The sequence below is a fragment of the Glycine soja genome, chromosome 11, assembly GCF_004193775.1.
Source record: "Glycine soja cultivar W05 chromosome 11, ASM419377v2, whole genome shotgun sequence".
NCBI lineage: Eukaryota > Viridiplantae > Streptophyta > Magnoliopsida > Fabales > Fabaceae > Glycine > Glycine soja.
The window spans coordinates 18,807,855-18,833,981 of NC_041012.1; the positions used below are offsets into that span (position 1 = coordinate 18,807,855).

The 26,127-nt window shown below is 30.5% G+C and overlaps 2 protein-coding genes across 2 annotated transcripts; one reads left to right on the forward strand and one right to left on the reverse strand.

The window, feature by feature from the left end:
* Nucleotides 1-556: 556 nt before the first annotated feature.
* On the reverse strand, nt 557-13,432 carry LOC114375847 (probable ADP-ribosylation factor GTPase-activating protein AGD11). The gene is made up of 11 exons (XM_028333712.1): nt 13,376-13,432; nt 12,913-12,974; nt 12,637-12,761; nt 11,543-11,629; nt 9,939-10,023; nt 9,308-9,383; nt 8,266-8,429; nt 7,950-8,166; nt 7,446-7,562; nt 7,256-7,351; nt 557-1,014 (listed from the first exon to the last, which is right to left on the reverse strand). The coding sequence occupies exons 3-11, from the start codon at nt 12,686-12,688 to the stop codon at nt 733-735; spliced, it is 1,176 nt and encodes a 391-aa protein (XP_028189513.1). The 5' UTR covers nt 12,689-12,761; nt 12,913-12,974; nt 13,376-13,432; the 3' UTR covers nt 557-732.
* Nucleotides 13,433-20,732: 7,300 nt separating this feature from the next.
* On the forward strand, nt 20,733-23,624 carry LOC114373009 (protein MAIN-LIKE 1-like). Its single transcript, XM_028330570.1, has 5 exons — nt 20,733-20,885; nt 20,997-21,656; nt 21,760-21,849; nt 22,835-22,912; nt 23,448-23,624. Exons 1-5 carry the CDS (start codon nt 20,733-20,735, stop codon nt 23,622-23,624), a joined length of 1,158 nt encoding a protein of 385 aa, XP_028186371.1.
* Nucleotides 23,625-26,127: the final 2,503 nt, after the last annotated feature.

The following is a 26,127-nucleotide window of genomic DNA, read 5'->3' on the forward strand; positions in this document are numbered from 1 at the left end:
AAGAAGACATTCATACAATAAGATGGAATGACCTAAGCACATAATTTTATGAGAATTTCCTTATCCGCCTTAGAGAGATGTTTCCCAGACCAATCATTCATTCTTTTTCACATTTTGTCCTTAATGAAACTAAAGATGCCTTCTTCTCCCTTCCAACAATAGATGGTAAGCCTAAATATCTAATCATTACTAATAAATAAAAACTTCTATAAATAATAAACTTTATTAATCTAATAATTATTAATAAGATATTGATTCTAATGAAATTGGACTTAAATTCTTTAAGGTCTTAAGTTTGTGAATGAAAAAAATGTGATTGAGAAAAAAATACTTAAAATTTTACTAAAAGTAATCAATCAGTTAGTATTAACAGAGCGTATGGATATTTCACTTTAATGTTATAGTGACAAAATTATTCTTCAAGGACCATTCAGGAATCATGAATGGTCAAATTAAAGCATAAAAACATCATTTTTTTAAAAAAATTATATGATATTAAATAACTTTTAATCTTAACCAATTCACTTATAAATTTACCACCAGCATTTACAATTGATTAATCAATAAGTTTTTTCCCCCTAAACTCTTTTTGATATTTCATATTTTGTTCATTTATAGAAGGATGGTCACAGTCACAACATATTGTACAAAGGAGAGCAGAGAAAGGACATCTATAGTGATAATGCTCCAAATTGTGTTATGCTAAGTTTTGACCCTTAACATCTATCTCAACTATTGAGTTAGAGGAACACATTCGAGTTCAATCTCTAACACTCCTCTTTCAACATGTTGAAGTCTCACTGAGATCTCCTGTTTGACCTTCCCCTCTTCAAGGGAGATGATACTATCTTTAACAAGAGTGTTGTCGCCACTTGCTACCCATTTTCCAAGCTGCATGGACTCATTGATTGAAGATTTTTCATATGCCTTTGCAGCTGAAACTAGAGGTTGGATGTCAATTTCAGCCTCGCCCATAAAATCATCCGTTGAGAAAGTATCTTTGTCATACACAAGCTGTAGATATGCATCACAATAAGTTAATTTCACAAATTTAGGACAAGATCAAGCAATATTAGGTGTAAAATTTAAACGACATTGGGTATCAAATGTGAGAAATGTCACCTTTAATAACTTTTTCATAAAAGTTAAATTTTATCAAATTTTCTAATGTATGTGTTGAAATTTTTATGGTGTTGAAATTTTTATGGAATAGATTAAGCCTACAAATTTTTTATATAATTTAAAAATTAATTGATATTTCATCATAGTATTGTATTTTAACAAATAATTTGATATTTAAAGTATAATTAAATTTATATTATTTCATCATAATATTGTATTTAAACAAATAATGTGATATTTCATCATAATATTGCATATCTAGGAAGTTCTGAGTTATTAATATAATCATTAGGATATATTAGAAGATGATTTAATAGTTGGTTCAATATAAACTTTAACTCATGTAAATGGTTATGAAAAATATAATTTTGACAAATATTAAATAAGTAGATGTGCCTTTGATTCCTAGTTTTGAATTCTTAACATAGATTCCTCTAATTTTGTCTCTATGTGAGTAGTATCCCATATAATCCTTGTGAATTTGTGATTGATCCTTTCCTTTTAATCCTAACCCTTTCCTTATCTGTATTAGATTGTGTGAGCTTTTGATCTTTCCTTTGGAGTGTTTACCTGACATAGCCATGAAAGAACCAAACCTAGATAACCTCAACATTGATGATGAGAACCCAAAAACAAATATACGTATAAAAGCTATTTCCAATGCCGGTTTTGATCCTTCCTTATGTTTGCTTGGAAGATTCTTGACTGACAGGCCAATGAGAAGTTATATCATGAAAGAAAAGAATGTCACTCATTTAGAGGCCTCTATAAGGTGTCTCAATTACTGACATCAATGCCAACACTTTCTTATTCCAGTTTTTTTACCATGTTGATATCCAAAAAGTTTTGAAGGGAGGCCCATGAAATTTCAACAAGCATTTGCTTATATTGAGTGTCATCAACGAAGGGCAAAATCAGCAAATGCCCCATTATTTAATGTGTCTTTTTAGATTCAAATCCATGAACTACCAGTCGAATTCATGTCCCAAGGGGTGGGACAAAATATTGGCAAACACCTGAGAAAATTGAGTATGTTGAAAAGAACAATTCTAGCTATTGGAGGCATATATGAGAATTCCAGTTTTCCTCGATGTTAGGAAGCCTATTAAGAAAACGCCAAGAATCAGGAGAAAAAGTAGCAAAAGTCCACCTTAAATATGAAAGGTTAGGGCCATATTGTTATCTTTGCGGACTAATGGGTCATAATGATGACAACGACAAGCACCTGCTGATAATGGATGAAGATAATGACTCACAAAAATGGGGAACAAAGATACGAGCTGGCCCTAAAAGTTCTATGTCAACACCTTCTTGCCCATATCTCTGGCAAGGAAACATCGACGACTCTAACAAAATGCCAACTAATGCAAAATTTGTTATTGAGCAACAGAAGCAAAGCCATAATTATGGAGGGGACACCAGCATAAATGCATATAATAAAGAGCATGAAAAATGGGCAAAAAAAATTGGTTACACCTTTTCAAAATCCAAAATTGATGATTAACCAATCATTGCAGTAATCCAAGGCCAATACCAATGGTGTAATGATTATAGAGAAGGATAACATTCAAGAAATCATTGTTGGGGAGAAAAAGAGGCGTTTTGATCCTTTTGAACATAATTTTGCCAATTCTACCCAAAACCCTAATCTTTCACCTAGCCTCACGTCAAACACCACTAACCGTATACCTTCTGCACCCTCAAACCTTCAAAATACACCCTTAACATCACTAAACCCTACAACCAACCCTATCAAGCATACACAACCACATATACCAAATACTAATAATCCTAGACCTCAATATCGACACAACTATCCCAACCCAAATATCCACCCACTATCACTTCACAAATCCCAAACCACAAACAAGACCCAAATAGTTTATCTTCCCATGTCCTAAACCTTACCCTTCGTAACACACAAAATACACCTCCCAAAAATGATCACCATTTTTTTTGGCAGGCCCTAACAAAGAGGTCTGCAGGGACAATGATTCTTCTAAGCTAGAATTTTAGGGACTTAGACAACCCAAGTGTAGTTCCTATTCTAAAAGACCTCATTTGTGCTTACCATCCAGATGAAATCTTTTTTATGAAACTCTGGTTTATTCTCAACGCATTGAAGAAATGAATATGCAAATCAGTTTTGACTCATGTTTCTCTGTTGATATAAATGGTAGAAGTGGAGGTCTTGCTCTACTTTGGAAGCATCCATTTACTTGTAATCTCATCAACTTCTCCCCCCAACTTCATAAATGTTGAAATTCATGTCCCAAGAAAATTAGTTTGGCAACTAACTGGTTTCTATGGATTTCCTGAACATGAAAGAAATAGTGAGTCTTAGAGGCTTCTATGTTCAATTGTTGCTTCTTCCATCTCCCTCTGGTACATCTTTGGAGACTTCAATGGACTCCTCTCCAATTATGATAAGATTGACCTTTCAAATCACTCAAATTGGCTCATTCAGGGCTTTCGTGAAGTTATTTCTAATTGTAATCTGCATGACCTCCCCATGGAAGGCTACAAATACATAGGCTCGTAGAAAAGGAAAACCTGATGCAGTTGACTAAAAGTTAGTTAGAACAATGGTCACTTTGGAATGGATTCGTATATTCCCTCGATCGAAGCTCTCAAATATGATTTCTTCAAAGTTTGATCATTCCCTCATCTTTCTAAAATTAAATTCAGGTGATAGAAAGATAAAAAATATTATTTTTTCATGTTCGAAAATTCTTGGCTCCTTGAGTCTGAACTAGAAAAAATTGTTGAAAGTGGTAGAATTAACTCTGTTCTAACAACATCATGGACATAATTAATTCATGCACAAATGAGTCAACACATGGGGAAGGAAAATTATATCAAAATTTCGTACCCATATTGATGATGGCAGGCAACAATTGAAATTTCTCAAGCAATTTCATGATGAATACAAGGAGATCAATGACAAACTCTCAAACCTCATTGCCCAAGAAGAAGCTTACTGGAAGCAACAAGCAAAAACTTTCTGGCTAAAGGAAGGAGACATAAACTCAAAGTTTTTCATTCAATTGCCACAACTAGGGAAAAGTTTAACACCATCACTTCTATGGAGAAAAATGGAACAATCTCCATGAGCATAAAGATATTGGTTGTATTGCAAATAATTATTTTGATGGTTTGTTTCTTATTGGAAATTTTAAAGATCTATTAAATGTTGACCACATCACTTCTTGTATATCTATTGAGGATAATTCTGCCCTGTTAGCCCCTTTTACTATGAATGAATTAAAAAATTTCAAAATCTATTAAATGTTGACCACATCACTTCTTTTCCAAATGCATTATGACAATCTAAATGTTGCGTTTTACAAAATATTTTGGTATCTTTATGGCCCATAGATTTTTGCAGCAGCCACTACTTGGCTAGAAAATGGCTACTTTCCCCCTAAAGTCAACAAAACATCCATGATCCTTATTCCCAAAATCCCTAACCCTCAATCCATGAAAGATTACAAGCTTATATCCTTGTGCAATGTCCTTTACAAAAATTATTTCTAGAACTCTTGCAAACAGAATCAAACCTTTTCTCTCAAAATGCATTTATAAGGAACAATCAACCTTCATAGAAAATTGTTTCATCACTAACAATTTGGTTATTGCATCTAAGTTGATCCACCATATAAGATGTAAAACACAAGGTAAAGCTTGTGAGATAGCCTTGAAAATTGACATCAACAAAGTCTTTGATAGGGTTGACTGGAATTATTTGTTGATTGTTATGACAAAAATGGGTGACCGAGATGAAACTTGATCTTGAAACTATTCAGTTTTCTATAGAACCAATTTCTCTAGAAAGAAGTCTAAGACAAGGTGACTCACTATCACCTTACCTTTTCATACATGGGTGTTTCAAAAAGCATTCGAGTAGGAAAATACCTTGGTCTTTCCTCTATTATTGGAAGGAAGAAGACAGTCTTTGGGTGTCTAAAGGATAAAATGTGGCAAGGGATCTACCATTGGAGGGGAAAACAATTCTCTAAGGTGGGAAAATAATTTCTTCTTAAGTCTCGTGCTCAAGCTATTCCTACTTATTGCATGGGTGTTTTTCTTTTACCTTGAGGATAACCTTCGAAAGATGATGAAATCTTTTTAGTGGTGTTCTAACAACAATTCAAGAGATATAAAATAGATGAGTTGGGATAGACTTACAATGAAAAAGAGTTTGGAGGCATAGGTTTTAGAAATCTTCACACTTTTAATTTGTCTATACTAAGGAAGCAAGGTACGAGGCTCATCTCAAACCAAGATACTATTGTTTTTAAATTGTTCAAAGCTAAATAGTTTTTTCATGTTGATTTATTGGATGTCAATCTTGGACATAATCCAAGTTTTGTTTGGTGTAATATCTTTGCTTCACAGGTGGCGATAAGGGAAGGCATGAGATGGAGAAATGATTCAACGTGATTGTCTCTCATCAAGAGTTAGGCTCCAATCAAAGGGAGTGCAATTCCCTTCAACGTGTCATTCCTGCCATAACAATCTAGAATACAATTGGCACATTTTCTTTGGTTGTGAAAATATAGTTTCTATTTGGGTTGTAGCTGGCTTTTGGACGGAAATTCAGCCTCTAGTGCATCAAGCTAAAGGTATCTCAAAACTCATATTCAACATCATAAAATCCTTGCATCACGATGATTGTAGCAAGTAGGCAGTTATCCGTGGGACTATTTGGTGTCGAGGTAATGAGAAAATATGGTAGCATACTGAAATTCCTCCAACAATTTTGGTCTCTCTTGCATACCAACATTTGTTTGAATGGAACCAGGCGCGAACTCTCTCATTTGAACCTATTCACCAACAACAACGATATGAAGCTTGGCATCCTCCACCCGCAGGTCGTTTCGTTTGAAGTGCAATATTGATGTTTCGATTTTCAATGATCAAAACATACTTAGAATGGGCCTTTGTGTAAGGAACGAATGGAGGTTATTTCATGGTAGCTCAAACAGCTCGGACGAATGGCTCTTCGAATCCAATAGAAGCGGAAGCATGGAGCTTATTGCATGCTCTTACATGGATAAATGATCAGAATTCTCAAAATATTGATGTCGAGATGGTTGCTAAAGTTATAGTGGACAAAGTATACAATAACTCCACTGGTAAATCTGTTTTACAACAATAAATGTAAAAGGCTTCTTCTTAGTTTCCCAAACTCAGTGGTGAGTTATGTACGACGACAAGCTAATCATGTCACCCACAACTTAGCTAGGGTGTCAAGATTATATGCAAGTAGTTTTCAATCACGTTCCTCATTGTATTTCCTCACTTATTATGAATGAAATATCTTTATTGTTTTCTTAAAAAAACATAGATTAAGTATTGTATTTTTTTCTTTCTAAAAACACCGATAACTTGAAAGTCATAGACCAAGCTTTTACTTTTGTCCACCATCCCCTTAAATTTTCTTTAAACTTAAATATCTCCGATGAGAGTTTCTTGAATGATTTTTTAAGTGAAAAAACTGTTTTTTTATAGTTTTTTTCCATTAGAGTAAATCTATGTGGCAAAGAGAATTTTTAAAAAATAAGATTTGTATCTTGTGTAAGAAACTATTTCTTATATAGCCATAAAGAACAATAACAACACCATAATTAAGTAAAAATAAAAATATAAAAATGTGAGTTTCTTGAAGTTTTTAAGAGTTTCTTACCATTAGAGCAACATTGTATATGAATTTTTTTATAATGACATGACATTATAGGAACCACAAAATATACTGTGGGGATCATAAAAAGTAACTTAAAAAATTCTCATTAAAAATGTTATTATATCTTTGTTGATGTTAAAAAAATTAATCAAGCTCTTTCTTCGTTATTTATTTTCATTTAACAATTAACCATTGAAATCTAAACCCCAAATTTCAATTTTAATGAAAGAAAAAAGTTGAATGGATATTAAGGATGATTTCCATACAACAATCCATTACAAAAATAATTATTAATCTATTATTGAAGAAAAAAATTGAATAAAGTCTAATGCAAGATAATGGGTATTTTTTTTGAGGTTAAGATTAATTATTAGTATTAATTACCAAAAACAGATTAATGTGATAATTTTTCTTATGATTACTCACAATAAATGGTATTCAACTTACCACTTTAAGAGGTGGAATGTGATCAGGAATTGACAACATTAAGCTTTCATTCCAAATTGGATTTAAACTACTCTTTATGACACGTGTCTTCACTGACTGCAAAGCAAGCATAGATATTAAAGTTAGTTCTTGTTAAGTTTATTTTACATATATGAATGGTTCCAAGTAGTTAAGAGATGAAGAAACTCACTTGGTGACCAAGAGATATGATGACATAAGGGTCACTACTCATTACATCACGGATAGCAAGGTTAGTGCCTTTAACCACATTGACCTTGATCAACCCAATAAATTCAACCATACCTGCCTATATAAGAGTAAATAGGGAGAAACAAGATTTAAAAAAGAAAATTTTAATAGGTTAAGACTTATCATTTTCTCTTGTTGTTTACTTAGAAAAATATATCAAATAATATATAAATGCTCAATTTCTCAAGTTGCATGTTTCTTAGTAATGCTTTGAAATCAAATTCACATGGGAAAATAGATCATAAAATTTTTAGTGTAACAAATCCTGAAAACTAAATCTTATTTAAGCCATTCTTTTCGTCATATCACATACAAACATAAATATATTTCTTGGTAAAAATGCATATTTACAATATATTTCTTGCATTAGATTATTTCAAAAAGAGTTATACAATTTATTTGATAAACGACTAATACAACTAGCTATAATCCAATGAAACATTACCAATGAGTTGCTCTTCTTTGAACTCTTATGTTCAGAATCTTTTCTTCCCCAACTATTTCGAAATGCGCTCCCAATACGACTTTTAGTTGCTTGTTTATCATAGTGTTTTTTGTCTTGTGGAAATTTGTTGCTTGAGGAACTTCTTGCATGAGATGGTACAAAGGGACAAGACAAATTCTCTTCAATATTCAAAAACTGTAGAAACTCATATTTTCTCCTGAATAATAAAATTATATTTGCGAATCACAATGATGTACCTTTGCAATAGAGTTATGGATTATGTGTGTATGTGTGTGCGTGTGTGCTTTTCCATTACCTAATAAAATCATAGCGCTCCTCAATGGAAGAATTTGGTTTTGGCTTTTTTATGTTACTTGGAAGGCAAGCTTCATACTTCATATTAATTACTGTATTTCCACCCAAATTCACCAATGCATCAACTTGTTCATCTGTCCATTCATCTAGCTTTAGTGATAGAACCTATGGTAATGTCAAATCACGTTAGAACTTTTATTCCTAAACATGCAAGTAAATGCATGTAAGAACATGTAGGGATACATTGGGATAAGGGGAAAGGCCTTAAAGTACTCCCTTCCCACCAAGATGTTTGGATTGCATAATTAGTAGACAAGGTACCAAATTGATTAGAAAATTGTTTTAAAAAATTAATCATATTAACTATCTTTCCAATGTAAGCTAACAAATTTCATTTATCATTTTTGTTTACTTTTCTCCTAATAATAGTTTAAAAATTAAAGGTGGTCATCAAATACATGTGTTCTTAAGTAAAATTTTATTTATCATTTTGTTCGTTCTCTCCGATGACCTTCACTTAATTATTATATATCTTGTTTATAACCACTCAAGTAAAAGCATTATCAAGTATATTTCTCACATTTGCTAGCAATTAATGACGAGATCATGCACTTCTATACAAATTGAACATGAGACTAAGTTGACAACAAGAGAATGATGAACAACAAAGAAAATAAGGAACCGATACAAAATCATGTCGTTGGTTATATGTATCTTAAAAAATAGTAAAGAATCCAAAATATTAATTAAAATTATGAACATTTGCTCATAATTTTTTTAATATCAAACAACCTCCGTTTGAATATTGTATTATAAGAATATGTAAACATAGTCCACAGTAAAATAAATGTTTTCCATATAGCTGGAGCCTGAAGATATTGAAGAAACAATATCCTCAAAATAGTTTTAATATTGACAACCCTGTCATTTCTTGCCAAAACTATAGACATGGAAAAGATGATGATTGTGTTACATAGATAAGTGAGGTTTTGAACAATACTTACAATATCTTATCTCAAAATACTTATGTTATCACAACATACCTTTGATATATGGACACCTAGGCTTCTATGTACACCAGAGCATTTGATGCAAATAAATACTCCATTATTTGAAGACCTAATATATTCAACCAATGGTGTGAACAAAACCAATTAAATACAAATAATATGATTATTTTTCTTTTTTTTCGAAACTAAGTTCCTAATAAATTTTTATCATATTCCATGTACCCAAATATTCTTCCTTCATTATTCTAGTAATATAAAAATAAAAAATAAAGCATTGGAATAATATCTAAGGACTCTCATCATGATATTAGTTACTGAGGCACATCAAAAATAGGATAGAAAAACTTTACTAAGGAGAAAAAAGGTTGAACAAATTAAACTTGTCAAGAATTCACTAAGATACATGAAATGTATGTTGATAGGATAGGATGCTCACCATGATAGGAAGCAAATAATAAAACACATTAAAATTGATGTTTCTATTCAAGTGTATATATGTTGATGTAAGGCATATATCTATCTTCTCGGTTAACTTAGACAATCAATGAAAAGATTTGTCCAGAAAAATAACATCTAGTCCATGATTCATGATAATATTATAAAACAACACAAGCAGTGAGTAATACATAGACAAAATTTCTTTAAAATTCAAGCTAATACTTACACCCATTTTGGGTCTGATGATCCACAGTCGGCACAATACTTGTTCCCAGCTTGACGCATCAAATTATCTAGCCTTTTTTGTGGACCTAGTAATCCATATGGAAAATGAAACAAAGTTAAAATAATCAATTAAATAAGCTTCTGCAGTAAAATTTCTTTACAAAATGATAATAATTAAGGTTAAGAACTATAATAAAAAGGGAGCTATAAGGATGAGTTAATAGTTGAGAATGAGATTTAAGGGTGAGAAGGGTGAAGGAGAGAAGAAGAAGTTGTGGGTTCAAATTTTTCCTATTAACATTTGTAACAAAAATTGACAAATGTTAATATTTACCGATAAAAAAAAAAAGAACTACACTAAAGATAGTACAAGAGGTGCTTTGGAGGTACTTTGATCTCTTATTATTTAAAATTATTTCATCTTATTTAATTCAGTTGTAAAATAGCTCTTATGTTGTCTTTATATATAATAATTAGAGACAACTTTTCTTAATATATCACAAAACAGTGGAAATTGTTTACAATATCTGATATTTCATTATATTACAAAAGTCAAAACAAGGAGCATCCTAGCATGAGAAGGTAATTATAATGCAACCCTTAATTCATTCATGGATTAGGAAGGTTCATTAGTTAATCAAATATCCATATGTAGATGATAAGCAATATATTGAGGTACAAGTAGTAATTCACGTGTTGTCAATGATAGATTGACTTTTGATATTTTCAAGTTTCAATTGTTAAAATTTCATTTTCTTAGAATATGATATACTGAGGAAGTATTATTGAATGGTAGATTTTACACAAGACATAATATGATATGGTAGATTTTTCACAAGCTTCTAAATATCCGAACATGATATTATTGGGGGCCTTAGGCATAAGGTGTCTAGTTATGCATATTTGTCAAGTGTGTGGTAAATTATTTTTTTAACCATTATATTGGTATAAAATTGTTTCTACTAAAAAATGGTGATAATTTTTCATTGGAAACCTTGAATGCATATAAGATGAGTATTTTTCTTTTAATATGATTTATTTTATACATAAGTGCGATCATCATTTAGATGTCTAGAAATATGTATTTCTTTGGTTGCACTTAACAAATTTCAAATACTAGTGGGTGTTATTTATGATGATCACTTGATTTTTTTGCTAAACACATAAGTTGTTGATGAGTGTTCCATAATAGTAGGGATCGAAAACAAATTTTCAATTTTTTGAGGAATGAAAGTCAATTTTTTTTTATAAGGACTAAAATCAAAATTTTGTTGATTTTATAGGGACTAAAATATATATTTAAGTCTTAAATTTTTATTGTTATTTGGTAATTATAACAATAATAAGGAAATCATAGAGCTTATCTCCTAACAAAGATTAATGAGTATTTTCTATTTAGAGAAAAATATTAATAAAAGGGTAAAACTGAAAATTCATTAAAAGGATCAACTCTATCTAATGTTCATGCATTTCCCTTAACGCTAAATTGTTAAGTTAAACGTGCATTTTCTGTCAAAAAAAAAAAGTTAAACATGGATTTTATGATCAAAGACTATCAAACAGTGCATTAATGTAATAGAAAGAAAAATATAAAGGGTCAAATACCGGAAGACATCCATCGATCTCTAAGAACTTGACTATTCAAACTTGGTGTTTCAGAACATAAGAGATCATAAAGGCAAGATCCTGATCCTACAGTTGAGATATTTCATTTTAAAGTTAGTCCGTTATGGTATCATCATAAATTTTGAAGAAATTACAAGAGAGATCACTATTAGTAACTTCCACTAATAAATACAGGCACTAATCTTATAAAATATAAAAATGGCTTGTATCCTACTAATTTTGAAACTCACCAGTTGTCTTCAAGTCTTTACCACTTTTTTGGTCTCGCTAGTTGCTACAAACTAACAATTAACCAAATCTCTATTTGACTAATTATTTATAGCTTCATAGAAATGGAGATTCACCTTTTTGGAAGCCAAGCTTTTCTCTCCTTGAAAACTCAACTTACTCACTTAAAAAGTAAATCTAAAGAAAACATAATCCTATCATTTCACCAATTTAAATAGTTTAACATATTAATTAAATGGGTTGATATAGGTGATATAAAATTTCACTATATTTATATGTGTGAAAATAAACTAGTGGGTTGGAAGATATTCATGATTTCTGATCCATAATAAAAATAATAATTTAATGCAGTTATCAATAAAAGGTGGATAGATATATTTTAATATTTAAAAAATAAACTATTTTATGGTGTACTTAAATAAAGCTAATAAAGATTAATGCTACATAGTTCAAGATGCAAGATCTAAAGTTGTTATTCTCTCATAAATCAAAATAAGAAAACAATAAGAATAAGAGTACCAAAATTTTCAAGAAAGAAAATAATTATCCAAATAATCTTTAAATATGAGCAACTCAATAAAATTCTGGTATTAGCATCCCTAGTCACTTAAACATTTAATAAGAATCATGGTTTTTTAGTTCCTCGAGAAAAAAGGAAATTGCATTATCCCTTTTCATCCATTGATTAGTCTTGCATATACTTTTTAACCCAAAAAAGAGGAGAAAAGAAAATGTGAATAAAATGATCCTATCATATACAAATGGATTGAATCTTTTTTATATAAAACACCTATATCACATGCCTTTGGGAGAGAAGAAGTGAAAAACGAATAAAAAGATTTTACCTGATACACCATTGGCATCAGAATTTTCATGTTGAACAGACATCTCCACCATCCAATATTTGAAACCAAGTCAAAAAAATTGAGGCTACAATTTGAGAATAGCCATATGTTTGTCAATCACCTCTCTGCATGAAGATATAAGAGCACTCAACATATTTGATCATCTTGCAAATAACTCTTGCATCACATCATGGAGAAACATAAACAATGGCCAATGGCAATAAGAAAGGTATAAAAGGTAAGAAAAGAAAAAGGTTTTCTAATAGAAAATCTTACATGTCAAATTATTTCCTTTCTCATTTTAAATTGGGCATGAGTCATGGGCAGCTTAGAAGTCTCTGCAACAAATAGAAAATTTGTCAGAAATCAAAGAAACCATAATCTGTTAATTGGGTTTTGAGAGCCATTGAAGCAACATACAATGAATTAGAAAAATTAGGAAAATTTTCAAATAAATCTGTGGGGAAATCGGGCTTGACAAACCTTGAAGATGAAACTGGGAAAATTTGGGAAAATTGCATTGAAAAAACTAAAAAGAATTTGAAATGAAAACTAAATAGTAAATAGGGATTTTGAAAATGGGACAGTAATTATTCTTGGAATCTGTGTTCTGGCAAATTGCATAGTTTCTTATTTTGATTTTAAGGAAATGGATCGAGAACATTGGGGATCAAAAGTCAATGTGAGAACTAATGATTATTGGGATTGAAATTGTTGCGATGATGAATGTTTTACCCACCATAGAACATTATTGTTCAGAGAGAAAAATACTTGAACGCGCTCACATGGGGCGTGTTAAATCTTCTTCACGACAAATTAACAAATATTTAAGCAACACACATTGGTTTCATCAATTCCTCAACAACTACTACCCATAAATAGAAATTTCCGGTTTGTTTTCCTTTTATCTGTGATGTTATTGTATAAATCGAAAAAAGGGGTGAAAAAGAAGAAAAAAGATATTCTTCTGCCACATATCGTGTAAAAAATATATTCTCAAATAATTTACATTTTAATTTCTTAACGCAATATTAATTACTTCTTTTTATTTATATTTTTTATCATATTAATGATATGAATTACAAAAATAAAAAATAAATGATAATAAAGTTTATTTTATAAAATTGTTATTTTTTTATCTATTTATTAATTTTTATTTTATTTATGTAAAATAATCTAGGACGATAATTATAAAAGAATGGAAAAAATATATAAATTTAGCCTCTTTTATTTTTGAAATTAATAATAATTAATTGTACCTTTAAAGTTATAAAATTTTCATTTTATTGCTTGTGAAATTAATAATATTTTAATTTTTAACTAAGCTAAATTATAATTTTGATTCTTTATAATTTTAAATATGTAATTTTGATTCTCTTATTTCTAAATCAATATATTTAGTATCCTTATTTTTATAATAAGCATATAAATTAAAAAAATTTATATATTAAATATTTTAATTTATAAATTTTGATAATTTGAAAAAGTATAATACTCTTAATGATAATAGAAAATAATGTTAATATAGTTAAATAAACAATTTTTTTAATGATTTATTGTTTTTTCTATAAAATAAAAGGGACATGAGTTTAATTCTTAGTAAACATTTGTTATTTTTTATTTTATTTAATTTTTTTTCACACAAAAATCATGTCAATAGGCTATTTGAACTCTGGAAATAAAAATTTAGTTCTAAAAGATCAAAATTATAATTTAACTTTTTAACTAAAATCTAGTTCGGAAAATAAAAATACAATTTGCAGCTTGAATATATTGTTACATTTTTTTTATTAAAGTTTGTCTATAATTTATTTCAATTGATATATTTTTTCTTTTTTTAATTTATAAGAAAAAAAAATAAGTACTTAGAGTTACGATAATCCATACACTCTACCTAACCATCTTATCAACATGATTTCACGGGAATTACATGCAACAGTTTGAATTTTATCATTTTTTTAAGGACTCGTTATTAAGTTGAGTTATGAAATAAGAAAAAGAAAAGCTTTACACATTCATCAAATGTCAGTGATAGACATTAAATTTTCTCTCAATATAAAAGCATTGGTGTGATTTGTATAGTTTGTTGAATATATATATATATTTTACATATAAAGTGTATGAGTGTAATTCAACTCGAAAAAAAGAATAGAATATAATTGCATGATTATCATTCTTCTTCAGATATAAAAATAAAGCTTTTTATACCATTTTCATTTATATATATGGTTATAGATTTTAATCTCAGTATCACTATTTTATACGAATAATTTGAAGCATTTTCTTTTAATTTTGTGAGCAAGATATTTAAGAATGAATACATTAATTTTTAAAATATAAAAAAAAATATCATATTTATCATAAAAAAACACTAATTTAGCTTGTATCAGCTATTTAGCCTAAATATGCTTTCAATTTTAAAAATATGACACTTTTGTTTTAGTTTTTATACTAGAATAATGTGTTTTTTTCACTTATTAAAATCTAAGAACACACGATTTCTGTAATTTTAAGTGATAAATATGAATAACATTTGAATAGATTGTTTTTATGCATTTTTCAAAGATGAATATGTTTAGCATTCAAGTATAAGTATCAAAACAAATTAGTTTTAAAATTTAATTAATATAACTGATATTTGCAATTCATCAAATGTTAGGGTAAGATTTTTACATTTTTAATAAATAAGGTGTCTGATGTAAAAAAAATTCAAAAAAAAATATTTTGATAATTCAATAATTAGTAAAGTTAAATTCAATCGATGCAAGTTATGACTTTGGAACTTGTAAAAAAAAAAGAGTTGGGACTTTGGATGACCAAAGAAAATAATAAGAAAATGGGTGGATGATATAATTTGTTTGAAAGAATTGGAATAAATAAGAAAAAAGATAAAAACTAGTAAGAAAGTTATGAGGTGTTTGATTTTGTTATTTTTTGTCTTCATTTTTACTAAAAAACAGAAAATGGTGATAAAAATGTGTTTGGTTGGATTTCTGAAAATAAAAAACAACCAGAAAATGAAATCAATACATTCTCGTTTTCAATGTTTTCAGTCAAGAACAAAAATCTCATTTCGGCTAAAATGAAATTACGTGGCAATGAATATAATTCTAAGTAAATCTAAAAATACAAAAGATAATAAGTCAATATATCATAAATTTTCAGTATTTTTATTTCATGAAAATAAAAAATAAAAAGTCAAATCAAACATGTTTTCAGAATTCTAATCTTTCGAAAATGAAAATAGTTTTTAAAAAATGAGAACATGGAATAAAAACAGAAATTTCCATCAAAAAGTTATTATAGAAACTTAGCTAATAAAAGATTTCCGAAAAACATTCTTGACTGAGAATGTTATTTTTTAAACTGATATAAAACGCTCCTGCCAAACGCTCCTGCCAAACGCTCTCTATCTCTCTAAAACAATTTTTTTTATAGGCCTCTCTTCAAAATTAACCAAGTCAAATGAAGTATATTTTTTTTCGGGGGGATAACGAAGTATACAATTAATATTAACGGAATTTGAGTCATTTAAAAGTCACTTATAATAAAGTAAATAATTTTAGTCCCAAATGAGAAATCGATTCTTTATCTAAATCCATCTTAATTAGTAACCTTGTAGAATAAAATGAAACAAAGTGTAGAGAATGGTGAAGGGGAATTTTATCAACAAAAAGATGAATTTCTCTATATTTAATGTTAGGTACAAGGGGTACCCAACCCACAAATATAAAAGCTGACAAACTCAATTACATCATAGATAAACATATCAAGTGAATGGTTGATTTATAGTTAAAATTATTATAATATATATTTCAACGTAGATCTAATAAATAAAAACAAAAGTAAGAATCTTAATATTTTGATAAAATTACTTTTGTCTCAAAAAGTAAATTTTTACCGGATTTGCAAACATAAAAAAAAAACATCTTTTTTTATACAACTTTAGTCATCTTCAACCATTAATCCTCTTCTCATGGTTGGTACAAAGATAAAACAACTAAATCTTAAATTTTAGGTACATCAAATTTTATTTTTTTTTTGAGTTTTTATAAAGAAAAAGAAGTCATATTTATTGGCAAAAGGGACACATATTAAAAAAAACCAACAAAAAGCTTTTTCATTTAAAGTAAAAAGATTTTCTTAAAATTTGATTTAGGTCATTTAGGTCTTACTCATGGTTGGATTGACTCTGCACTGCTAGCCCACAAATTTTGTTTCCCAAACTACATTTTAATGTGTATACCCAAATATATATATATATATATATATATATATATATATATATATATATATATATATATATATATATATATATATATATATGATTAAATGTATTTCTAATCACGGTAATTTAGTATTTTTTTTCTTTATTTTTGTTGCTGCAAAAAAATTATTTTAATTCTTGCAAAATGTATGTTTTATTTTTTATTTTTAAAGTATTTTTAGATAACGCTTTGAATGATAAAAAAAGTTATTTAAATAAAAACAAAAAATAAAACAAACATATTTTATAATGACTAAAAAAAATATATGAATAAAATAAAAAAATTGTTACATTATATAAACCAAAAATATATTTAAACCATAGTTATCGTCTTTAATCTTTACCAGTAATATTGATGACACTGTCGTTGGGGGAGTTTTCGTTGCTTGGCAAATCTGTTTCTTTAGGATTTTGCTCGTCATTTGTAGTTAGATTTTCTCTGTTTTGCACTAACATTTAGCATTCAAGAATTTAACCTACACCATACAATATGCATGACAAGTGAAAAAGAAGATTAAAAATGCTTGAGAACTTACCTTAACCAAAATAATATTCTACTTCTCTTCCCATGCTATTTCATTTGCTTCTTCTTCCACCTCTAATTCTTGCTGCTTCTCTGCTTTTTATTCTTCAGGGGCCATGTTTGTCTCAAACAATGGCCTATATAATTCATAACATTTTCAGATTAACGGATATATGTTAAAGGTTGAGGCCTGCATGTTTTGATGTTTGGGTCAATGGATATCATATCCTCTTGCAAGCTGTAACACTTGGTATTCTGGTTGACATTTTGTTTTATCAATATTTTGCTCAGGGCATAAGAAATGTTTTTGATTAAATTAGAAATTACCATATTTAAATATATATTTTTAAAATAAATTTAAATACAATGATTAAAAAATTTAAAAGTAGAAATGTTTTTATTAACGGATAAAAATTGAATTGTTAATAGTTTTTTTACGTTCTCATTTGATTTACACAATAAATGTCTTTCATTTTTAGTTTCTTAATTAATATTTTAAGAGCACATATTAACAAAATTATATATTTTAAAAATCAGGGTCAGATATTTGTTTAATTACTTATTGATTATTATTTTTTATAATTTAATCTTATTATTGTATAATTTATCTCTCTCGTTATTTTGTTTATTTAAAAAATAAAATTTGTGTATAAAGTTAGATGCATACGTTAAGGATATATTTGATAAAACTAGTTAAAAAATTAACCGGAAAAAGTTACAAAACTAACCAAAAACTAAAAAACTAGTTAAAAGTTAAAAGTCTATCTTATTAAATCTAAAGTTAGCAAAATGAATATGGTCTGATGGGCCGGCCTACATTTAGGATGAGGTTGAACATAAAAAAACCAACTCAAATAGAAATGAGCTTTTTTAGAGTGCTGCTAGGTGCACCCAGCAGTTTTGCTGGTGTACCCAACAATTGCTGTGAAAAGGTTATAATGCCTTTCACTAATTTTTTTTTTTAAAAAGCGTAACCTCTCTCTCGCCTCTTTCTCTCCCGCGCACGTTTTCTTCTTCCTCAAACGATTCTGCTTCTTGCTTTTTTTGCTTCTTCAGTTTTCTTCTTCCTCCCGCACAGCTTCTTCATTCTTCTCTTCTTCTTCGCCGCCAGTCTTCTTCTTCTTCTTCGCCGCCATCGCCGCCATTGTTGTCGTGTTTAGGAGGAAGGTGTGGGTCTTCGCGTTTGTGGTGTGGGTCTTCGCGTTTGGGCTTCTTCTTCGCATTTCTGCTTCTTCTTCGCATTTATGCTTCTTCTTCGAGGTAAGTTTGTCGTTCGCGTTTTGGTTTTTGCCGGCGATGGCGAAAAACGCTGTCGGGAAGTTGCTGGGTTGTTTAGTGATCCGTAAGCATTTTTCGGATCAAGTTGATCCGGAAGATGCTTACGGATCAAGTGATCCGTAAAGCATATTAAGTGGTTTACGGATCAAGTCATCTGTAAACTACTCACAGCTTCATTTTATTTGAAAAATTGCCAATTATTTGATACATTGTGAGTTTTTTTTTAAATTAGGAATTTTGGTTATTAGGATCAGCTCTGAATGTATGTTAAATATTTGATAAATATTGTCATTTTGGAGAATATCTACTGTTTCAATTTGATTTAATGCGAATATGTAATTGCCTTTGATGTAATTGCCACTTAGAACTGAATGTGGTATCGGAAAACTGATTCAAATGCCTAGACAACCTCAGCAAATTAAGTTCAAAAGTAACATGATTAGGACAAATCCCTAAAACTTGATTAAATGTTGATCCTTGAGAGAAAAAGAAAAATGGGAAATCATTGCTTCACCTAACTCACCTGCCTAATGTCTATGAATTTCTTTTGCTCCCTCTAAAGCTCAAAGGCCTGCAATCATTTCATTCTTCAAAAAGCAGCCCAACCTCCTTTGCTTTGAACAAAGACAATGAATTTTATTCATGTCTTAAAAGGAGAAAACATTCATTATCCGGTGGTCATACTACTAACTTCAATTTCAACGTTCACAACATATTTAGGACTAGCATTATTAGATTTTTATAGAACTGGTCAACAAAAACATATTGGTCAATGTGGATTATTTCTAGATAGAATGCTATAAGGACAATCAATTAGTGTATATAGAAAACATTTAGAGAGAAAGTTTTATGAGGGTTAGGAGAACAATTAATCCAAATCCTATAATGATTGCAACTTTTACTAGCTGTTCTTATTTCTATTTCAGACTAAACATCAATAGTGTTCTATATATTAATATATATTGTTCTTAGATGGAATTGTCACAAGCAGTATAACAAGGAATGGTCCTAGTTGTGATAGCCAACAAGGGAGGGAATTGACATTGATATCATAATGAAGTGAACATGTTATGGCAATTGAATTAGTTTAAAGTAGTGGGTTACTTCTATTAGAGTCATCCAAATTTGTACATTTTAGTAAGAATTTAAGTCTTCTTCTGCACTGGTTCAAGTTAGCTATTTTATTCCTTCACTCAATCCTCTAATGGGTTATATTCTAGCTTTGGTCAATCATAAAAATAGAACAAAACACAATATTGTGTTGAGAAATGGTATATTTTGATTCTATTTCGTTTATCCACACACATCAAACACTATCTTAGCATTAATTCCTAATTTTTGTTTATCCACACACATCAAACACATCAATCCTGGTTTGATTCTATTTCGTTTATCCACACACATCATTCCTTCATGAATCATTGTTTCTCAGATTCATAAAGCTCAGCAAGTTTCCCACTAAGCATTTGAGATGTTGTTGACCATTATTTATGCTTAGTTTGTTTATCCACACACATTTGAGATGTTGTTGACCACAAAACAACACCTTGCTGAATCAAGGTCAATACCACTAAGCATTTGAGATGTTGTTGACCATTGTTTATGCTTAGTTTGTTTATCCACACAAATTTGAGATGTTGTTGACCACAAACACAAATTTGTTGACCATTGTTTGTCAGATTCATAAAGCTCAGCAAGTTTCTCTCTAATAAGTAAAACATATTATAAAACAATGAGTGGTCATTAGAGTAATTGAATTGAGTTAACCAAATGCTTGAAATTTGAGAAAACGAAATGAGTGATGGATTTTGCGGTACTCATTTGCAGATCATGGTTAGGACTAGAGGATTAGGTTGTGCCTTAGGTCAGGTCATTGGCAGAGGTCTGGGCAGAGGAGATCGTGATGATTCCGATGATGCTCCGCAGTGTCGACGACTTACTGCATCCGCACGGAGGCAGCAAGTCGCTGTGACTGCGGATCACGTCGATGAGCCAGTCATCCCTGCGTCAGATGTTTAGGATGACCCGATGGAGGCACTAGCTACTGTGGAGGACATTCGTGCGGACGCAGGCACAGAGGCGACTGAGGATCAGCACCAGGGATTTCCGAGTGGTCCGAGCGACCCATCCGTGTTGACAGCATATGCGGATCACGTTGCTTGCAGCGTATGGACGGGAGAGGTATTTATACTATTTATTTTTAGTTACTTGTAAATTATACTATTAGTTTTCCTTTAAATGATAATTTTAACGAATTAACGAATTTTGCGTTCCTTTTATACTTCAATTCAGGAGCGTCCTGAATTGAAGCTATCCTCTCATGGGAGGAAGGTCCACAGTTTAGGCAGGCCTGTCCCTGCCATTGAGGGACTTATTGCTGGTATAGGACGAAGTCCTCTGATCGCGTGTTCGGTAGACATCGGCGATCGGGGACTTTTATCCACGTTTGTGGAGCGGTGGCACCGGGAGACGTCTAGTTTCCATCTCCCAGTGGGAGAGCTCACCATCACATTGGACGACGTCTCCTCTCTTCTCCATTTTCCCGTTATAGGCGACTTACACGCATTTGAGCCCTTGCACGTGGACGATGCGATTCAGATGCTGGTGGACTTGTTGATGGTGTCTCCAGAGTCTGCTAGGGCTGAGATAGTCCAGTGTCGCGGATTGTATGTACGCCTGCAATGGATACGTGATATATATCAGCGCCGATGCCAGGTAGGTCATTGGACAGCTGCTGCTCGCGCATATCTTCTTCACCTACTGGGTTGCACTCTGTTTGCTAATAAGAGTGCAACCAATGTCAATGTTGTCTACTTGGAGGCCCTTCGTGACCTCTGTATGATAGAGAGGTACGCTTGGGGAGTGGCTGCTTTGGTTCATATGTACGACCAGCTGAACGATGCATCTATGAGCCACAGTCGACAGCTTGGCAGTTACATCACACTACTGCAGGTAACAAATATGTTTTTCATTCATTCAGGCTAAACAATGTTCAACTTTAAATTTTGTTACACTTTCATTATTAATGTTTATAATTTGAATGTTACATCTGTAGTGCTGGATTTACGAGCGTTTTCCCTCGGTTGCGGAGTCCACCGCTGATCAGGACTTCGACGAGGCTTCTCCACATGCGTGCAGGTGGATTGTGTTGGACCTGTGGCCTCAATAATCTCAAGAGGGATAGGCTTAGAATGCAGAAGTAGCAACAACAATCAATTTAACAATGTTCTTTAAACATACAAGACACAATTGATTGCAACAAAATAAATAAGATAAGAGAAGAGAGAATGCAAACACAATTTTATACTGGTTCAGCCACTTCTCATGCCTACGTTCAGTACTCAAGCAACCCACTTGAGATTTCCACTATCTTTGTAAAATCCTTTACAAAGTCTGAACCACACAGGGACAACCCATCCCTTGTATTCAGATGCTTTACAACAAGAGACTCAAAGTCTCTTAGCCAATCTCATTGAATAAGAATAATGGAAGAAGAATTCTCTCTTCAAGAGAAGAATATTACAATGAAGATCCATGGATGAACTCTTAATGGATTTGCAAGTGTTTGCCCAAGAGTTCTTGAGAGAGCATTTTACAATGAAGTTCTCTTGGAATCTCTCTCATTTTCTTTTGAGAGGATAAGACATTTTTGCCAAGCAAAATTCTCTCTTCAATTTCGTCCCAAGTCACACATATATATAGGCCTTTGATGGCCATTCAAAATCCAAATGATAAGATGTGACTGTTGGCGATATTCCTTGAAAATCCTCTCTGGTAATCGATTACAGAATTAGTGTAATCAATTACACAGTTGTTTTTCTTGAACAGTTGTGACCCTTCATTTAAGATTTGAATTCCCAACGTTCAGAGTCTCTGGTAATCGATTACATATGATGTGTAATCGATTACACACTTTCAAACCATTGGTAATCGATTACATGTATTGGTAATCGATTACATGTGCCTTGAATGACTTGAAACCTTTCATTGTGAGGCAAGGCTTGATCTTGAAGAAATCTTGAATCAAGGCTTTATTTGTTGAAACAATCTTGTATTAATCTTGAAGCAAAATGAGCCTTGTTTGATTCTTCTTTTGACATCATCAAAATCATGTATACATACATTCACAGATTGAGACGAAGAAGACTGTGAAGAGCATTCGCACGCTGTCGTACAGGGAGCGCCTGGACCCACTCCGGATTCCGGATGTATGTTGGATCCCGTATGGGGAGCATCGGGAGGTCCAGTACTTTCACGTCAGATCATGCTATTCCGGTCTCTTGCGCTAAGGGCCTGCTGCTGTTTATTACCGACCGGAGAGGGTCGTGCGGCAGTTGGGTTACACGCAGACCATTCCTGCTCCTCCTGTCGATTCAAGGGTCTCGTATGATGATATACACGATAGGTGGATGCACTACAATGATCATATCGTACCTGCAAGTGAGGTGTGCGTTGTGTCAGGGGCGTGTTCCAGTGACTATATCGACTGGTTCTTCCGCATCTCCCATCCTTTCATGACACCAGGCCACACATTAGATCCTCTGCCTCATGGTCACGCCCCGTAGCCCCGAGTCATCCCTCAGGCCCCGCAGACGAATATCCATCGCGTGCCAGAGCCAGGAGCATCGTCGACATCTGCGGAGGAGCCCAGACATGCAGTGGTATGTAATACTAATAATTTACGTCATTTACCTCAATATTTGCATAATAATTTGTGTAATTAGTTTGTTTTGTATGTAACAGGAAGTTTGTGATGACATTGCTGAGAGGTTGGAGCGTCATCTGAGTCTAGGGGTGGTCACGCCTGGCTCATCGACACATGAGGTGATCGAAGAATGCCTCAGATTGGCCAAGAGTGTGACACAGGACCATCTAGTATACGTTAGGTGTAGACGCAGGCGACACACTGATCAGGCGTAGTTTATGTACATATTTTACATTGATATTCCTTGTATATACAGATATTGTACATGAACTCATTTCATGAGTATTGTTGGTTTTATTTATTTTCATTACTAATGTTAGTTTTATTTATTTTCATTGATTGTGTATTCCATTTGCGTCTATATATACGCGTGTTATTAAAATGGTCTAGTTAACTTAGTTTACAAACTAATAAAAAATAATTTAAAATATAACTTTAAATATAATTGAAATAAAGAAGTTGAAAACGGGGTAAAAAAAATAATTAACCAACAAATGGACATCATTCGTTATCTAAAGTAGTTAGTATTTTAATTTTTTATATAAATGGACATCAAAATATAACTTTAAATATAACTTTAAAATGTATTATAAAGTAGTTAGTATTTTAATTTTTTATATAATACTAATTATTTTTTTTATATTCTTTATAATATTATCTTTTATGTATTTATTGATTTTTATTAATATGTATTAAATAACCTTAAACAATAATTATAATGGGACTGAGTAAGTATTTTAATATCATCTTCTAAACAAATTTATTCTAAAAAAATATATTAAAAAAATAATTATTTATAATAAATCAATATTTATAAATATATTATAATTAAAAAAATAAAAAATAGATTTAATTATATTATAAATAAATATGCTGTATTTTAAAGTATATTATAATTATTTTTCCTCTTACGGATCAAGTTGATCCGTAGGAGAAAAACTAAACAAGGACAATTTTGTCATTTTTTTAGAATGGTGCACCAGCAATAATGCTGGGTACACCTAGCAACACTCGCTTTTTTAACCCTACTCATGTAGCCTTGACGAACCAAATAGTTTCGGACTGGTTGGTTGGTCCAGTTAATAATTTATAATAAATATTAAATAAAATATATTAATTTTAGTATTATAATTTATATTACCCCTCCCTTTTTTATATTATAACTTAGTAATAAATATTGACTTTTCCACACAGCCTTAGTTAAACTAATTCTCTTTTTTTTTTACTGCGTTTAACTAATTCACTTAGAATCATAAATGCCACTTACAGGAAAATAATAAATAAATTTGCATTGCTGAAATGAAAATTAAAATAGCCGACGTACGACAGTGTGAGGTTGTAATTAGTAATCGTTTAAAATCTTTCTCAAAGAAAGAAAAATAAAATAATGATTTAGATCTATAACTATTTACCACAGTGGCAAAAAATGATTTAGATTTATAACCACACTTGTTGAGAATGCTAGTTTAACCATAATTTCTGTAGAACGCATCACATAGAGCCACAAAATCATTTTTTTTTTACATAACATCAATTGTTTTCAATCATTTCTAGATTAGTCTTAATAGATTTGTTGGTCTGGCAGCCTGACCTACGGCTGGACCTAAGAAATCTCAACCCACGAGAATATGGATTGACTTGGGCTAGTCCGATGGGTCGGCATAACGACCTTAAATAGAAAAATTAAAAAGGAGACCTTAAATTAAAAAAATTAAAAAGAAAATCTAATAAATGTTCAAAGATAAAAAGAGAATAAATATCTAAAAAAATGTTAAAAATTAATAAAAAAACTCGTTTACCCAATAGTTAAATAAAATTTTCAACTAAAAAAAATTAAAAGATACTTAAAATATATTGTCAAATACACTTTTCAATGCATTAGTTAAGAAACTAAAGGGAGAAAAGAATTGATTCGGATGGACAAAACTATGCTATCTACTTTTTTTAAGCTCTCATAAAATTTTCACAATAAATATTTTCTTCTTTTAGTTGTTTAACCAATATCCTAATAATACTAATTAACAATATCCTTAAAATATTTATCAAAAACAATGAAATAACATTTTTTTTATTCTAATCTAATACATGGAACCACCATATTTTCTCCATCCCAAAATTATTGTCATCTTATTTTATACAAATAAAAAAAATACTTTTAAAAAATTAATCTTATATTATTATTATTTAATTTATAATTTATCACTAATATTATAATAAAATATAATTATAAGTACCAAAAATTAATATTCTATTAGAACCATAATTATATTAAGAGAATTTTTTTTTTCTTTCACAAATGGGAAGAGAAAATATATTCCAATCTAGTTTAGTATATTCTCTATAGTCTATACCAATTCAAAAAAAAAGAAGTTAAATTACTCATTTGGTTCCTATAATTGCATGATTCTTACTTTTTTAGTTTTTATAGTTTAAAATTGATCTTTTTAGTCCTTATAGTTTTCATTTTAATTCTCTTGTAGTTTTGAAAGTAATTTTTTTAGTCTTTATAATTTGTATTTTAATTCTTTTTTAGTCCTTATAGTTTAAAAATAATATTTTTAATTCCTATACTTTATATTTTAATTCTCTTTTAGTCCTTACCAAATATGAATAATATTATCAATTATAATTAGCTATAAAAATATTAGAAAATAATTTATAACTAATTTATCACAAGATAATTTGTAACAAAAAAAATAATTGATAATTTATAACTAA

Coding starts and splice junctions, on each gene's coding strand:
- LOC114373009 (XM_028330570.1), top strand. CDS start 20,733: ATGGAGGCACTAGCTACTGTGGAGGACATTCGTGCGGACGCAGGCACA. Junction 21,850..22,834: donor CACATGCGTGCAGGTGGATT/GTGTTGGACCTG, acceptor ATACATTCACAG/ATTGAGACGAAGAAGACTGT. Junction 22,913..23,447: donor ACCCACTCCGGATTCCGGAT/GTATGTTGGATC, acceptor TGTATGTAACAG/GAAGTTTGTGATGACATTGC.
- LOC114375847 (XM_028333712.1), bottom strand. CDS start 12,688: ATGGTGGAGATGTCTGTTCAACATGAAAATTCTGATGCCAATGGTGTA. Junction 7,563..7,949: donor CAAAGAAGAGCAACTCATTG/GTAATGTTTCAT, acceptor ACTCTTATATAG/GCAGGTATGGTTGAATTTAT. Junction 7,352..7,445: donor TCATATCTCTTGGTCACCAA/GTGAGTTTCTTC, acceptor CTTGCTTTGCAG/TCAGTGAAGACACGTGTCAT.